Consider the following 18944-nt stretch of genomic DNA (forward strand, 5'->3'; position numbering starts at 1 on the left):
TATTTTTCGTGTAATCATGTGACTCCATTGAACAGGTGAACAGTCTAAATCATCACTCCATACATTTTCAAATATTTTTTTTAATAAATGCCATAATTATTTCTATTTATAACCCATGTCAAACAATCAAACTTTCTCCTAAATTAAGTTTTAAGTTTTTATTACCTTAAGTTTAATACAATATGCCTTCTCTTATTACAATATCTCTTTTCAAATTACATAACTATATTCAACACAAATTAAAAATATTTTTGCTAGTATGACAAACCTTAAGGTCATTGCAAATTATCTAGAGATGCAAACAGTTGAAACACTTATTTACAAAATGTAAAATTAACAGGCTATTATTTAAACTTGGAATTATTTTTAATTATGGAATTTGCGTTATTTCTTGTGCTTGAAATTTTTGATAAATTCCATGTCAATTCTGTACTTAAATGTTCTGTGCTGCGCACAACTTTCTATTACAAAGAAAATAGTATATTTTCAATAGAATGTTCTGTGCCAGCACAACACTATCTAACCAAAATACATTGTATGGAAAATGTTATTAACCGCCCAAAAGATTATAATACCAAATAAACATGGAATTTATTAAAAAAATTAAACACAAGAAATTACACAAATTCCATAACTAAAAATAATTCCAAGTTCAAATAATAGCCTGTTAAATGTAAAATTATAGAATATAGGTATAGTGGTCATTAAATAGATGTTTTACAATTTTCGTAATTTGAAATTTTTGTTTTAATGTACTTAACTAGATCAATTTGACCTTTTTTCCATGTTTTATGTTGCATACAAGAAAGTTTACCATGATAATTACTCTGGAAATATTTAGGTTGATGGGACCTACTTTTATCTATGCCCATAAAATACAATATTAACTTACCAAAGTTATTTTTCAAAAGCCTTAGTCAAGTAGATGTGGCCTTTACTTGTGTGCAGTTTATTGTAGCAGATACATAGTTGCTTTTTAATTACAGAGTACTTTAAATAAATGGCTATGGTTAGAATTTCTATAAAAGTAAAAATTCTTTAGCCATAATTTGGTAGATGTGACCTACTTTACAGATGTAGACAGTGTATAGTATAACTTGACAATGTATGTTTACTATTAACAGATAAATAGTTACTATTTAATTACAATAGTACTTTAATAAATGGCTACGGTTAGATTAATTTACCAGTTAATACTCTTTATTCATAATTTGGTAGATGTGACCTACTTTACAGATGTAGACAGTGTATAGTATAACTTGACAATGTTTGTTTACTATTAGCAGATAAATAGTTACTATTTAATTACAGTAGTACTTTAAATAAATGGCTTTGGTGAGAATGTTGATACACAGAGATAATGGAATCTATTTCAGATTTCGTTACCTTTGGCAGTCTTTTTATCAACATACAGATAATAGGTAGAAAATATAAGTATAAATCAAAGAAATCGTCTTTGATCTTTTTCAGTAAGCGCCAGGTGCCTGCCCCGTAAATTAATGCTTCCCAAAAGATAAAAGTTTTTAACTGGGCAACGTGTGAACTATTATGAGCTCATTTCACTTTTGAACAAAGCACCACGCTTTGGAACCAAGCAAATAATTAAGATTAATAAATAATTTGGAAATATTCAAGACCACCTCCGATGATCAAAAACAGTACTTGTTTTTAACCAAGCTTAAATTTTATATTAATACAGACTATTGTTGAAATGTCTCATTCATGAGTTTTATGGCTCTTAATATACCCTCATGAATAGTTAAATGTCAAATTTATATTCGTTCACACATATATGATAGGGAAAAGATTTCAAAGGTCCTCTGTTCATACACATATATAATCTTGTAGATTAAAATAGACAGGTGAGTACAAGTGCAAATATCATTAGACATAGAATATATAATGTACTGTCTGTTCCCTTCCTTGATTGTCAACTCTTGGAGGACACTATCAACAACTACAATGATCTGCAGTTTGTGAAAAATCGGTCACTTTCTGTTTACGAGTTTTTATTAAGTGGTGATAGAACAAAAGTTTAAAAACCTTATAATTTCAAGATAAAAATATCAATTATCCATAATTGTAAAGGTGTTTAATACAATTTTTTAAAAACCATGAAAGTTTGAATTCTGTAAAATTTTGCAACTTTTTTCTAGTATGTCCTATGGTGATGAGTTGAAATGCTGCTAAATCTCTTTTAACACATTCTGATGGCAAAAATTCAGACTATACATATAAATGGCAATGTTGTTTTTTTCAAAATTAAATAGGATAAGGATTGCATTTATGGAATTTGCATTTTTTTTTTAACTCTGGGACCATTGTTTCTATGATGTATTTTCAGAAATTGCTCTTATATAACAATTTCAATAAAAAAATATGTAATTATTTCTGAATATGTTACTTTACCTTGGGTATAATTTCTAACACTGAGAGAGATAATGTGGCTTGATGTTCTATTTTGATTGGATACTGGGTTCACAGCAATGCACCGGTATGTCCCTTGGTCCTTTAATGTAAGGTTTCTGATGAGTAAATAGCCAGATGATAAAATTCGGTAATGATCTGAAATAAATAAGTAACACTCAATATCAATCACAATTTATAGAAATACATTGAAATTCAAAATCGTACAACCGGCTTAAATGGTTTCAGAACAGAGTAAATGCATGATAGATACTTGGATGATAAATAATAATTAACTGCAATTGCTCACTATACAATTTACTCAGGAGTATTTCAAAAAGATGCTCAACAATAGCACACCTCTGTGGCAGATATAAGGAGGTTTCTGGGGATGATCGATGCATTTGAATGGGGACATATGGTTGGCATCTCCTTATGAAAAAGGCTGAATCCACTCCTGCACCTGATTTGATCATATAACCACCTTGTTTTACATTACAGTGGTCATCTGAATAACTTTTAAATCAGTACATGTGAATTCTATTTTATTTTTTTTATTGATTATTTTAAAAGCCAATTTAATGACTATTAATTAATCCTATTAAGGACCTGACAATCTGCACATTCTGTTGATTAATCCTATAAAGGACCTGACAGTCTGCACATTCTGTTGATTAATCCTATAAAGGACCTTTCAGTCTTCACATTCTTGTACTTTCATCATCAGAGATATAAAATCAAAATAATTAACCGTAATTTACAGTTTACACAGAACACAGTATAAGTTAATCTTCAGTAAAATTAATATCCATCAGAATGAATCAAAGAAGATACAGAAGCAGAGATAAAACAAACAAGAAAACACATTAAACAGATTGCAGCTAATTACCCAATATTTAATACATCTAATTGATAAAGTGTGCAAACATCAAAAGTGAGGCCCCAGATTGTTAGAATAACTAACATCAAACTACAAAGGAGTCCTGTTTACGATGACATACATCTGTGCAGGATCAATCTCACCGTGCTTCATCTGAGCTTACTAAGACTTATGTACATGGGTCCAAATGTAAACAATAAGCAAATGGAAAAAGAAACAAGGATGGTTCATAAATGTCTTGGAAAAAGAAACAAGGATGGTTCATTAATGTCTTTTAAATACCTTACTACATATTTAACTAACTACAAAAAATGAAGGAAACAAATTGACACTTTTTAATTCAAATTAGGGAAAAACTGGTTTGTCACAGCACTCCCCTTGTTTAAAAATTATATCCCCAACCTCCCATGATGTAATGAGCCGATTAACCTTTGACCTGGGTGAAGCATCAGAGAGTCAGAAACTTTTGAACTGATGGCTGACATCAGACAGAGGTTTCATTAGAAGCAATGAACCCCAGAAAAAATTCACTTCAAAGAATCTCATTCTCAAACATAAAAAAACTTGACAAAATCCAGAACACAATATCATACAAAAAAGTAACAAGGATTTTAATAAATAATTAATTAATAACATTTCATAAATTGCAGACAAGTTTCAAGATAAGACATTTCCTGCCAGGTTTAGGTTTCTATGGTAACAAATTATACTTTATCATATTTTATGTCGATACATTGCAAAAATATATGTAACCTAATGATGGTTGGTAAATGAAACTGTTGGCAGTTGCCATATTGCTTAAATATGCAGCTATACAAAGCACAGCTGTGAGAGGAACAGAAATTTATCATTTATCATTCTTAGCTTCTGTACAAGGCCACTGACTTCTGTAGTCTAGTTTTACATTGTCAAATTTACTTCATCAACAAAGAAAAAAATTCAAATTATAATCGCAAGCAGCAGTTCATCATGGTAGATAAAATATATTCTCTTAATGATCCGTTACTACATAATCTCTATTGAGTCTCATACTCGGAGAGTTAGGTGATTTAAATGAGATATATGAATGGATTTCTATTATTTCTTTCACAATTTCAAGGGGGAATACAAAAAAACAGCCTACAAATGGATATTTATTTTAACTTTTTAACAACATCATAGAAGAAAATGTGAATATTTAAACTAAATCAACGCCAAATTATACTATTCATTTGTATATATTTCTTAAAGATTTGAACATCATCCCTGTCATTTAAAAATAAATCAAAATATCCTTCTGGAGCCTTACCAAAAGTATGAAATAGTTTGAGGCATATTTTTATTGTCAATAAAAAGAAAATGATCAAGAATAAAACTTGTGAAATTATAAATTTATGTGTAGTATGATTATAACAATTACATTAACATGTAAGGTGATATAATTTATTACCGTTACAGGTTTAAGATGAGATCCAAGGCTAAAAATAATACTGGAGAAGAACAATAAAAAGTTTATAAGGTAACACATCCGCTGTACGTTGACATTTAACGAAAATAACATTGCTGTATATTTCAATTAATGCCTGTTTAGTTTCAATTGCTGCAAATGGTTAGCTCAGTATAATATGAGGTCCTATATAACCTTTCCAACTGAAAAATTCATGTTGTTTATATACTTATAAATATTCAGGTTAATGGTTTCATGCAAATTTAAAATAGTTTTGATGCATTTAGTGTTCTAGTATGTCAAAGTCATTTATAACTGGTAACTAAAAAGAGGGTAGTTAAGGTTGTTTTTTTTAAATTCAAAGTTGTGTCCATTTTTATTTCAGCGTATTACCACCATAAACTATAGAACTAAATCAAAGAAGAATGTGTCCCCCACTCAAGCTTGCTTTTCAAATGAAAATGGGATGGACAAAAGTTGGATGGAAGGAAGGTCAAATTTCAAAGTTTTGTCTGATGATTAATTAATGCTTCGAAATTATGCTGCAACAAAAATGATGATGATAAAAAGTCTGAATCCTTATAATTTACATTTTTGGAATGTTCTCATGAAATTTGTTACCCTTGCATTTAGATATATTTTTGACAATCTTGAATAATGCCTTTTAAGATATACCATTGCATAGTATTATAGATAAAATATCAGCAAGGGGTGATGTTGGAAGGTTTTAAATTCACAATAAATATGTATAAAATACATATATCATTCTCTACATGAGGTTAAAATTACAAACGGAAAAAAATAAATAAGATAATACAGGTAATTAATTACGTGAAAACCAATTACGCCATAATAAGGAGTACTCCTATCTGATATGAATTCACATTTATCTTGCAAAATTACTGACCTAACCATATTAAATTTTCTAAATTGACTTTGAAAATGCATTAAAAAATACCCATTAGCTTACAGAACTCATCTATTCTAAAATAAAGGTCTAGTAAACGAGTTGTGTCCTGCAATCTGACTAATACAATCTAAATGCAGATTTCATACAAAATACATTAGTTAACTTAATATATGTAACTTAAATCTTTGATATTGTTTCAGAAATACATTAACATGTCAAAGAGTTGTTCTCACATTGTTACTTGCATGTACAAATCACATTAACATTCAGTTTTAAATCAACACCCAGATTTCCCAATCTTACTGATTTCAAAGGACTCTATTACTAAAATGAAACTGACCGTGGAAAACATATTAACATTTGATACCTGTAGCCTTGGAAGTTTGACATACTTTATTATTCGCAAACATAAATGACTTTTAACATGATGGACTTATAACATTTGAAAACATAGAGTTATTTCCCCTGGATTACAGTTTTTATCAATATCTATACATATTGTAAATTCAGAAAATTATTTTTTATTATTGGGAAAAAGGCTACAGAGTTGTAAAGGCAATAATTTAAACTCACATTTTGAAATATTTTATATATCAATTAAACAGGATTTTTCTCAAAATCGTAAAAATTAAAAGCGCATTTTTAAAGTTGAAAATTACAAAACCGCAAGAATAAATGCACTGAATTTACAGTATTTCAAATTTATTCTTATTACAAGTTTAAAAGCCACTAGATATTAAATTTTTCTAATACATAAATCATTCTAAATGATTTTTCACATTCTTAGTTTTCCAGACTTAAAATTTAACAAATTTAAAATAAAACAATACGGTTAAAAAGCAAAAACATTTTTTCTTTGAAGTCATTCAATATACCATACAGATTATATTTCTTACAGCAGATCGCATGTTTCAGATTTAAACAGAGTTTAAAACAATATAAGACTATAAATTTTCAACAAATATTGCCTAAAGACTTGAAGTGCAGGAACTTAGGAGAATTTATCTGATTGAACATGTTATCGTTTATAAACAATCTCCACTAATTTGTCCACGGAGTTTTAAACACTTGACTAATTTGTCTTACAAGAAAAGGATGATTTACTCCTAAAGTTACTGATTATTCTAATTAGCAGAGCCATTTAATTTTCTCCTTGGTATGATAGACATCTGAATAAAGACAATAGCATGGACGGGGTCAATGTGGTTGTCGTCCCTTTAAACTTTAGGAACAATATAATATCCAATCACACTTCACATACCTTAGGCCATTGATATACTCTGTATTACACCTAATTGGAATTTTGTTTTGTTCCGATTCAGAATTACATCTGATTACGATTGAGCACATTTTAAATCTCTGCTGTGGTCAAGAATTTTGATCTTTTTTTTTTAAATACAAAAAGTTTAGATAACAAATGGATTTTTCTGATGGTTGGGAAAAAATTAAAATTTCTTTGTTCCAACTTGATTTATTCTTCTTTGTTCATTGCATATTTTAAATGATTTTTTCTTTAATGTTTTCTTTTTCCTATTTGTTTTCAAAAAGAGATATAAAATTAAGTTAGCGTCAAATATGAAAACATCTGATACTGATAGGAAAAACATGCTCTTAGAATTACCAATATTAAGTTATAAATTTCCAGAATATTACATAATTTGATTTTTGCCAGTGAAACTAAAGCACTACTCCATACCCTCATTACTTCAGCACTGATTGTACCAAAATATATCAAAATGATTAATATATGTTTGTTGTAAAACTGCAGCTGTTAAAAAGTCACTACCATGGAAACATGATACATTTTAAACATCAGGGGGCGATACTAATTAAAGGGAGAATCTCAAAGTTAATTTTTGTACAGTATATTTAAACACATTTCCACCTATTACTGAAATCTTATGTTGTTAAAGACTCAAAACAGTGGCCATTAAAAATCAAATATATGGAACTGATTAATTCATTTACTAATTACTAAAAAAAACCTTTACTGCACCCCTTAAGTTATTAGAGCACCTGCAAAGTTTGTAAAGAATTTTGTAACAATTTCTATATACAACCCCAGCAGAAGATTATTAAAATTAAGATATATTAGATGGGGCTTTCCACTTGGCACTTTGAAGTAATCTATCCATCCTAGTCCTATCATACTAATGTGTTCGTCTGCAGCGGGGAGCTTTACACGCCAAAAAAATTCTCATTTGTATCTGTCAGAGTCACCTGAACGTTTTTTTGAAAGAAAGCATTTGTAATCATTTTTACATTCTTTTATCATACATTATAGAAATTCTCTTTTTCTTCCATTTATTACAAGGACATAGCTCATTTATATATTTCAAACACCAGCAAGATGTGTTAATGGGAAAATAGAAGTTCCAGAATCATTCAAAAACAATCCGTTCTCATTTTTCTTATTTATCACTAACAAATGTTTTGAAAACATTAGGGGTGCTGTTTGGGAAATTTTTTCTGCAGATTTGTTTTTCATCAAAAAAAAATAAGGTTGATTTTCTTCGTCTCGTTTAGGTTAAGTGTGTTATGATGCCAAGTTTCTACGTAACTTAGATAGCAGGATATCATAGGTAATCCAGTTTAACCCCCGTTTATCTCTTAATGACATTGGTACCACTTCAAATGGGTGTGTATTTCTCCTAAATTTTATCAAGAATCGTTTAACACTTTGGTCAAAGTCTCATAAAGAACTCTAAAAACATAAATCTAAATTCATCTTTTTGCTACCTTAAGCTATCAGTTTAAAAATATTGCTTAGGTTTCAGTATCATTAACCATATAAATGTCATAGTAAACAGATTATACTGTTTCTGTGGAAAATTTGATACAAGGAGTGTAGAAATGACATAAGCCTACTTTACACTCATATATCTTTCAAATATTTCAACCTCATATTAAAATATTTATCATGATGATATTTGAAAATTTCTAACAGATGTTTTAAGTTTTTCAAGTAATTTAAATGAACTATGCAGAGAGGCAAACATTTTTTGTAAAAGGATAAAAAAAAGTGGAGAAATATCTAGATGAAAAAATTAGAAAGATATGGTACAAAAATTGTAAATGAAAGTTGGTATACAAAACTCTCTAACTCCAAAGGATTCTATTATTTTAGGGGATACCAATTTTACAAATTGGATTTTTTTTTACTTTAAATGAAAGTTGAATTTCATGGTTTTCCCAAAGTCTGCATACCAGTGGCTGATCCAGGGGGGGGGGGGGGGGTTTGGGGGTTGGAACCCCCCCCTTTTTAGGACGATCAATGCATTTGAATGGGGACATATAGTTGGAACCCCCCCCCCCTTTTTAAAATGGCTGGATCTGCCCCTGGCTTACATTCCTATAAAAAATCTTTAATTTGTTAAACATTTAAATTTGTGGTTCCCATGTACCCAAGATATCCATGAAAAAGGGTATCATAACAAATAATAATAAAACTACAGTAAAAAATCTTGTACAAATTTCATATTTATGAGGTCAATCTTAACATATAACTATCTCCCTTTTACTTAGCAAATTCAAGGGAGACAACCCCAGATTCTAACTTAGCAAATTCAAGGTAGACAACCCTAAATTGCGACTTACCAGATGAAGTTGATATAATTGTTCCATTCAGTTCAAATAAAATATTTGCTTCCGGACTGCTGATAGGAGGTTGGCATGGCAATACTATACTATAGCCTATAGTTCCATTCAATCGTAAATCTTCTCGACTTTGGAATCTTTTTAATACTGAAATTGATAATAATTAAATTAGGAAACAAAAGATTCAGTATTCAAGGCTATGGTATCACTTTTTATTTCTCATAGATATCATGAGGGTTGAATATATATAAAAACTTTGAACATTGATTATACTTTTTTCACTGCTATATCAAATGTGGAGTAGTCAAGGATGAAAACTTTGGCTGCCTTAACTTATTCCAACCTTGTTGAGGGGTTGTCCATTTTTAGTGATGTGGATAATTTATTTTTAATATATGATTCTTTTGGTATAGTTGAAGCAAGGCATATGATGTTAAAGTACTTATAACTAATACATGTATACGTCTATTTTTATCTTGGATTGGTATGAATTATTATAACTAGGTCTTCACATAATTTTATTTTGTATTAAATGCATTTCACAATAACTTTCATGACTTTTCGTCTGTTAGGTGTCTTATATGGTGACATTGTTAACTGTTTTAGGTAACTTTAAGAATAGGTGATTTGTCAACATAAATACCTGTTTTAGAAAGTCTGGCTGGCCGGCTAGCCACTTGTCCAACAGATGTCTGTGCTATACATTGATATATCCCTTCGTTACTATCCTGCTTCCGCTTATGTTTAAAATTTGCTATATGAAGATTTGTTCCTTCAATGCTAAACCCCCTTGATCCCCCCTCTTTCACAAAGTCTCCATTGAATTTCCACCGTACAACAGCACTAGAAGGCAGCACCTTGCACGGTAACGTCACTGATGCATGATGGGATATTACAGCTGATTCTGGTTCTTCTAAGAAGATAGGCAAAGAATCTGAAATGTAAAAAAACTTTTTATCAATCTGAAACAATATCAATATGTTTATACATAGTACTAATAATGAAATAGCAAGGTTTTTTAATATCATCATAACATTTATATTTTCTGGGAGACTTTTAAGGAATTTTAAGTCACCAGATATTCAATGTTCGCTGTTTAATTCCTGACAAATTGCCTAATTTCTAGGTTGTTTAAAGCTTGTCCTATGAGGTTCCAGCCACATCCTCCTTGAAGAACTTGTTTAGGTTACAGGTTGTTTGTTAATACACAGTTCTTAAAATGTTCCATTTATTAAATTTATTCATTTTAAAATTAAGTTAGCATGCAACATCTTAACCTAATACATGAGTAATCATAAATATGAAATTAGACACCATCATGAGACTTTCAATATCTGCCTGTCTGGACAGTGAAAAATCTTGTCTTTACCATGATACAAACCTACATTAATTTAAAGGTCAAATTTCTGGATACTCTTGATCTTATTGTATTTTGCAGATAAAATTTTAACCAGTCTAAAGCAAGAACAGGAAACCAGAACAATACAAAAAAATTAGGTTTTTTTTCTCTTTTGAAGCAGACGACACAATGGAGATTTTCTAACAATGATATATTTTTTTTCTAATAGAAAAATAATCAGAGTGTGTAAAAATTTACATTTAAACTCTATAAATATTTCATTTAGATTAGACGTGAATATTTTATACATCAATCTTGTATCAAAGTTTCACACCGATATGTGTAGACTCTTCAGTTTACTTTGACAATTGTTATATTGTGGTTCTAATCCAGATACACAGAATAGACATTGTTGTACACTCTGGGGTTCCATAAAAATTATCAACAATGAGAAGCATGCTTTAAGAAGACTATAATCAAATAAAGATTACAAACTTTTAAACTTTGTTTGAAAGTTATATTTTGAAATGCAAATTTTAAAATACTTATAATATGTATTGAGGCAGCAAACAAACAAAACATTTTTTCTTAAAAAAAACCAACCTTGTATATGGCACAATTACTGCCCTTACCGAAAAATAAATGAAACTACATTGAACAGTGTAGATAAAATCAGGATACTTTACATAAAATTTTAATTCTCTCCATATGAGATCCTTAATGGTTTGAAAATAACTTAATAATTTGGGAAGCAGCATTATAATTAGGTTAACTTGAAACTAGTACACATTTATGTTTAGGGACCTGAAGGCCACCTTCATGGTGCGGGATTTTCTCTCTGTGTTGAAAACTAATTTGTGGCCTTTGGTTGTTTTCTGCTGTTTGGTCCGGTTGTTGTTTTAAAAACAGTTCAGTTTTAGGGTAATGATTTATAGGTTTCCTCCGGTTTCATAATGGATTACGGCCTTCTCCTGTTTATAAAAGAGGCTTGGTCCTGTTTCTGATGAAAGGTTCCCTACTGTTCATAAGAAATGCTCCCTCCTGTTCTTATAGGAACACTCCAACCATGACTATTATTAGGTACAGACTATTTTAAGGTGTTACCTACTGGATATTATCTAAAGTCATTTACTAAACGTCTAACTTCTTTCCTCATTAGTTTTATCATGTTCAAAAGAAAATAAATTATCTTCTCCTGCTTCTACAACTTAGTGAAATATCAGATGATTGTAGAACTATAGAAAATAATGGTTTAACAGCCTCACACACTTGAAAAACGCTTTATGGATTCACATTTAGATATAAAAACATATTTGTTGTAAGAGTTAGATAAATGTTAGAGATATCTGCACTCTGTAAATGAGCAGGCAAAGAAGAAAGATTTGTTTCTTCAACCATTATTATATAGTATCACATCTGTCTAATATTCCTAATGGCCGTGTAGTGCCAAGTACAAAGAATGTTATACACCACTCTACAATCAGTTTATAAACATATTAACTTAATGTGTATTGCTTATGTCTTTTTCAAAAACATTTTTGTCATTTTCTTTTGCCTATCGACCATCTGTAGTAGATTTAAAACATATTTACTCTAATTTATCAAGTTTGCTCAATTTTCAAATAAGCAATTACTCTGTAACAACTAACTGCTCTCCTGAATGCCAAAAAATTCTTTAGGAAATCAAGAAATAAAACAAATTAGAAAATGTTAAAATTTGTTTACTCATACTTGTCATACCAGAATTATATGTAATGAATACCAAAAGTCATTTATTTTACACCTAGAAACAGGCTTATATGATGATTAAAAATCTTTTCCATTTTTTGTTTTGTGTCTTGTATTCGTATTAGAACTGTTACCATAGATGTCTTTTTATGCATGTTAAGAGTGGGGATAGGAGGGGTCCTGATCCCCAAATCCCGGGTTTAAAAACAAAAAATTCCAAGGTCCAGAAATCCAAAATAAAGAATTCCCGGATCCAGAAATCCCAACCTTAAAAACACCTGATCCCGGAGTCCTGATAAAAGTCCTATCCCCCTTCATGTAAGCAAACCAAGAAAACTGGACTTTTGACTATAACATCAATCAAATCAATAATTTCATATTTAAATGCAACAGATTGTTTGTTCAAGTACATTAAAGGGTGGAACTAGCTGTCACGTCAGAAGATCACAAATGTCCCTGCCTGCAGTCAACTCATATGGTGTACAAAAGTATATACGGTGGAATCTTCAATTTTTGTGGGTATCAGTTAAGTGGATTGCAGAAAACTTGCATTTTTGTTGATATTTGATTTCATGGTTTTGCCAATCTCTGTATACACAGCCTATTGAAAATATCTGAATTGTTGAACATTTGAATTCGTGGTTCACATGTTACCACCAGACCCAAGAAAATTGTTATCCAACAAATAATAATGAATCCACAATAACTGATACAAATGAATCCACAATAGCTGATACATTTGAATCTACAACCTTGATCTTAAACTCTGAGTGTCAAAGAGAACGCATTAGTGGAACTATTTTTTGTCCATTATGTTAATAAACAATGTATAAAAACTGATACAGTCCAAACGCAAAGCACATGGCAAACATATTCCAATAAAATGTATTTTTCCTTTTTATCATGTGTACTGTATTTTTAATGTATCATTTGAGGCCACAGTGTACAGTTACAGTAAACCAAAGCAATGATGTAGGTATTACATTATTACAGCTCTTTAAGTGCCTGACATCTCAAATCACAGCCAAGATATTTCTTAAACAATATCCATAAAATGTTAAAGTTATAGTTTTATGACGTCTTTCTGAAGAGTAATGCAGGGTATCACTAGTGTGGTCTGATTTAACTTTATAGTTTCTCTTCTCACTATGATAACAATAACTTGTCTATATTAACACTCATAAAACAACTATCAAATACCCCATAAAAACACACACTTACGATACATATACCCTGTTTGTCAAACAAATGTTAAACCATCAAGGTCAAGGTTAAATGATGCAGAAGATAATTTAGGATTTTTGTAAGTTTTATGACGGGAATAAGAATTAATATTTTGACGATTTGAATCATACACCATATCAATAGAAGATATAAAATTCACAAAACCCGTGAAATTTTAAATACAGATATTTTGTTGATGTTACGATATGTAAAACATGCCCCTGTTTCCTTTTTATACAGTCTAGAGGTGTATGGTTGATTTCAAGTTTTCATTGATAAAACATTATAGAATGCAGAAATGATAAAGATAGTAGCTAATTCATCACTCTATCCAAACGATCTGTTGAAAGTTTGTATAAAGTAGAAATAAAAACAACTTTAAATTTATTGCTTTAGAAAAGCTTCATGTTTTTTCTACTTCTGGTTTGATATGAACACAAGAATGCTGGAGCTGTTATTCATAAGACAGCAACCCAATAAACAATAAGACCAAATAAAGAATAGATTGAATTTCTTATTTAATGGGAAATTTATTAATTTGGTTTTTTTTATACTACACATTCTAGTCCAAATTGACATGCCACCAAACAATCACATTTAGCAAAATTCTGCATATCTCCACTTTTCTTCTACTGCATGTTTGGTGAGGATGCTTGAATCCCCCAACCCTCTGGCTTTGAGTGTGATTAGATAATATGCTAACCTCCATCTCGAAGCTCTGTTCTCTGTACAATCTGGTACCTTATAGTTCCTTAGTAGTGTTGGCCATTTTATCCTAATGTTGTATAAATTTATGAGCACCATTTTTAAATATGAGATCAAAGTCATCAATTCTAAAGATTAATGAGGAAAATATCAAAATTAAAGTGAAAATCTAGTTTGGACTTCTGCTATACCCTGAAGGTTAATGTCCCTACTTTGCATTAAATAACCATTTAACAAGATCAGGATCTGAACATTTCTATAGGTGTGGATAGAATGTTATGCAAATGGACCCATAAGGTATTGTACAAGTGTTTGGCTGAATGCATCTAGAAATTTTACTTAAAAACATAAATCATGAAATAATAGGGGATTTGAATTAAAGGAGGTGTGTTTTGGAAATGTTTATAAATGTTCGTTATACATGGGTTTTGTGTCCTACGAGATGATTTTGTACCGGGTTATACTGCGTAGTAATAGACATAAGCAAGTCAAGGGTACACAGGTAGAATGATTGATCTTCTGCTCAGAAAATCTTGTTCACTTCAATGTTTTGTTTTATGGATGTTTGACCATGGTTGACCAGGTTCATTTTGATACTGAACTTAGAATTCAAACATAAATTTTCCGATTAAAATGTCATTTAACATCTAGTGCTGGTTGATTCAGCAACTTTTTTTCTTAGGTCAAGTACTGTAGAATGAAATTACACAATAGTGTTACAATGGAATTGAGTATTGACATTTGAACTTTGTGGGCTATATTTAAAGTAGAATTTGAAAAAATTACTAATAAAACTTATACATAGACTGAAAACCTTACTGGTGATTTTTTCTCTCACTCTCTATTTTACACTGACATGACTTCCTTTTCAATCTCTTCATGCATTCTTTCATCAAAGGAGGTTAAAGAGGAAGTCTTTAGCACCTTTGTTGGTGTTATCCTTTAACTTGAGGTCTAATTACTTTATATCATTTGATTACTTATCTATCATTATATAATTTATTTGGTATGATTTTCCAGAACTAATGTTAAAATTAGAGACAAATCAAGAAAGTTTACTCTAGTCAGGGACTTTCTATACTAACTTAGCTCTAGTTTGATCCTTTTGTAAAAATAGGCCATTGTTGTTTATTGTTGTCAATGTGTTTGAGAATTTTGAGTTGGTAATTAGATCAGTCAGATCTACACTGTTAACATCCTAATGTTGGCAGTATGGACATGTGAATATGCTGTAATGTGTAATGTCTAAGACATACCATTGACAGTTTCTACAATAAATTTTGCATGCATCGTAGTTCCACATTTTTGTCATATTTTTTTTCACAGGAAAACAATTCTCATTTTTTGTAGCTTTTGCCTACCTTTTGCAGCTGTTGATAACAAACTTCTCAGTTTGAGAGGAAAATTGTACCTTAGTCTTAGGACTGCTCTTGCATCTTTAGTTGAATGTTTGAATTAAGACTGAAGGTTTAAATACCATAGTGTGTGTGTGCTTTGTTTTGTAAAGACTTGAAAAACAAGTCATCTCCTTTTATTTAGATACATCTCTTACAGACATTCAGCTGTTTGGTTTGAGCCAAGGCTCCTGCTGAAGACCATATCTTGACCTATTTTACTTTGGTTTACTTTTATCAATTGTTACTTAGATGGAGAGTTGTATCATTGGCACTCGTACCACATCTTCCTATATCTATTGACGGTTTAAAAAAGTGGACACTAGTTGATGAGACTTTTAAAATCAAAAGTTATTTAATTCATGGTATATCAATACAGATTGGCCAAAGGGTTATAGGGAAAGAGGAATCATTTTAAAATCTTTTTTAATCTGCCTCATAAATCATTTGCTGTCACAAGTCACCACAAATGACAAATCAGACATATAATTTCTGTTTTCAATATATGTGTTAATTTCAGTTAACTTGTCATTTATACCTGCTAAACTTATCACTAGTGCAATAAGGACAAAAATTCTAATCAATCAATCATATTGCATATTTTTCAATTTTATTACAAAACAGCTCCATATTAACACGCAGTAAATCATATCTTTTATGTGATTGGTCAGTCTATAAATGTAAAAAATGTCGGAGATCATAAGATATCAATTGTATATATTAATGTTTTCTGTCACCATGTATGAAAAAAACAACTATAATTCATGTCTAGTATGATTTAAGGCCATCAAATTTGAAAGAAGTAATTAGAATGAGTTTTGTATTCAAACCTGTAACCAACCAATTAAGACATTACCATATTAATGTTCGTTGCAGGAAGACATTATGACTAATTTTACATTTTCTAGAATACAAAAGTATGACAATGTTCCATATTTTGAGAATAATTATAAATCTTCGTTCATGTCAAAGATTTCCCACATTCTCAAATGGGTCCATATATAGCTGTCTCTCTTTCTCAACTGTAGTCTTTTTCATAGAACCCCTTGTATTCTCTAACTTTTCTAAGGGACATCTCTATTTCAAGATACATTGTATCAAAGATTTCATTAAAATGTAAGGAGCAATACAACAATTATGTACAAGGAATTTTTCCCAAACTGTGACCTCAATACTACAAATCCAACTTCATGCCGTTATGATTAATGAGAGAATTCTTGAAAGCTACTGAGCAACAAATAAATAGATTTGGATATCAGGTAATTTGATATTGAGTTATCTCCCTTATCAATCATGTTGAAGATGTGACTGGTATACCTTCAAGGGAGATAATCAATCGTGTTGGAATGACCAATGATAATCTATAAATATCAAATAAATATTTACCTATTGATTAGCCCTCCCTCCCCCCTTTTTTTTACTTTTAAACCAAGCGTAACATGAATAGTCATTAGTTTCATTACTGAATAAAATTCTCATAAATAACTCTCCATATCTACATTTTTCATCAGTTGTCCACACTAAAAAGGCATGCTTTAAATTACTACCTATTGACATTTTTTTTTATTATATAAAAAGACTTAAACATTTCCTTTTAGAAATATTTTCTTATTTCTATCAATGACAAATTCCAATAGATCTAGGAAGATGTGGTGTGAGTGCCAATGAGACAACTCTCCATCCAAATAACAATTTATAAAAGTAAACCATTTTATATGTCAATGTATGGCCTTCAACACAGAGCCTTGGCTCACACCAAACACAAGCTATAATGAATGTATTTTATTGGTAATATAATGTATTTCTAGCTAGACTCGTCCTGAATATGCATGAAATATTTGACACTGGACGTTAAGCAACCAACAATTAATCAATGTATTTCTAATTAATAATAAATTAAAACATTTGTGGGAAGACATATATTCTAAAATGTACTATAGTGAGGTAGAGTGCACATCAATAAAACAAGCAACCAAATTACAGATTGAGTTAAAGAATCAAAACTAGGAGAAAATTGGGGTTCCAAAATTATTATTTTAAAGATAAAGCCTTATCCTTGATCTGAATTTAAAATCTGGACTTACAACTTTAGCATTTTTACTTAAAAAGTTCTTAGTATTCAATCTTGAGTTATAATTTTCCGACTATTGCTAAATCTTGCTTCCTTATTCAGTGGCAGATCCAGATGGGGGTTCCTGGGAACCCAACTGAATTTGACTGGAGATATAAAGTTGGAACTCCCCTTTATCCTGGGTTGGGAATCCCCTTTTGAAAATGAATGTTTTTTGTCTGTAGAATAACAACTTCAATTGCCCTCCGTATATTTATATATCCCTCTTTTTTAATTAATGTCTCTAATTGTTGTCATGGAAAACTGCATTCCTATCTCAGATCTGATTATCATATTAATAAATTACCCAAAACCAAATGTTCATTTCTGTGAAATCAACAACCCACAGAACATTAACCACCATTTCTAAATTTCTAAATAGTCAGATTCGAACTGATGATAAAATTTCTTAAACCTTCAAAGATTAAATTCAGAGGACCTGTTCTATTTTTATACCATGCCACTAAACCTCTGTGAAAAAAACGCATTAAGATTTCCTTTAATAACCCAGTGTAACCAGACACCAATCAGATAGCACTAATATATAGCCAATATTACCATACATAAATCATATAGTTTTTACAGGCAAAATGAATTTTTACGTTAATGGTTTTAACTGAAAACTGATCAAAGGTTTTCTGTAATTCTAGATGTCCCTATTGATTTATTTATATGTTTTTGAGGGGTTCTCCATAAGGAAATAGGGTAAATCCTTCACATTTTTCTGAAATCCTCAAATAAACAGACAATCTGTGTGTTGTTAGGTTGCAGTCTCATTTACAACATCCTAATTTTTTTTGCCCATTTGTAAGAAATCTATTGTAAAGGAGTGGATGATAAGTTCACATTTTTCGAGTTCCTCTTCAGGGATTGTTCATTCAACTCCCTATGGTTTCTAGCATGTGACAAGAGTGAACCTGGATGAACTTCGTTTGATTTTTTTCTAACAATTTAAGGAAATGTTTAAAATATTGAAGGTCATGAATAAAGTATCTCTGCACTACCTGGTACATGTACGGATTGTTGTTAAGAGAAAAAATAATTGTCCTTTCAATGGCACAATAGTCTTTGATGCCCTGTAATTTGTGCAGTCTCTTATTTTTAATAGTTTGAAAAGAATAATGCTATGAACAATTTTTGTGTGGTCTCAAAAATAAATTTGCAAACTTAAATTGAAAATAACTCAATGGCATAAAAGTGAGAAAGATTTAAAAACTATTATAAA

The 18944-nt window shown here is 30.4% G+C and overlaps 1 protein-coding gene across 6 annotated transcripts in view; it reads right to left on the reverse strand.

The window, feature by feature from the left end:
- Positions 1–18944, reverse strand: part of LOC134721035 (cell adhesion molecule-related/down-regulated by oncogenes-like) — an 85522-nt gene that overhangs the window by 14672 nt on the left and 51906 nt on the right. For all 6 annotated transcript variants that reach the window (XM_063583714.1, XM_063583712.1, XM_063583713.1 and 3 more), the window contains 3 exons: positions 9863–10153; positions 9220–9366; positions 2410–2565 (listed from right to left, as the gene is read on the reverse strand). In XM_063583714.1, the coding sequence (XP_063439784.1) occupies positions 2410–2565; positions 9220–9366; positions 9863–10153 (594 nt within the window). The remainder of the gene's footprint in view (positions 1–2409; positions 2566–9219; positions 9367–9862; positions 10154–18944) is intronic.

Source organism: Mytilus trossulus, chromosome 6, assembly GCF_036588685.1.
Source record: "Mytilus trossulus isolate FHL-02 chromosome 6, PNRI_Mtr1.1.1.hap1, whole genome shotgun sequence".
Taxonomy (NCBI): Eukaryota; Metazoa; Mollusca; class Bivalvia; order Mytilida; family Mytilidae; genus Mytilus; species Mytilus trossulus.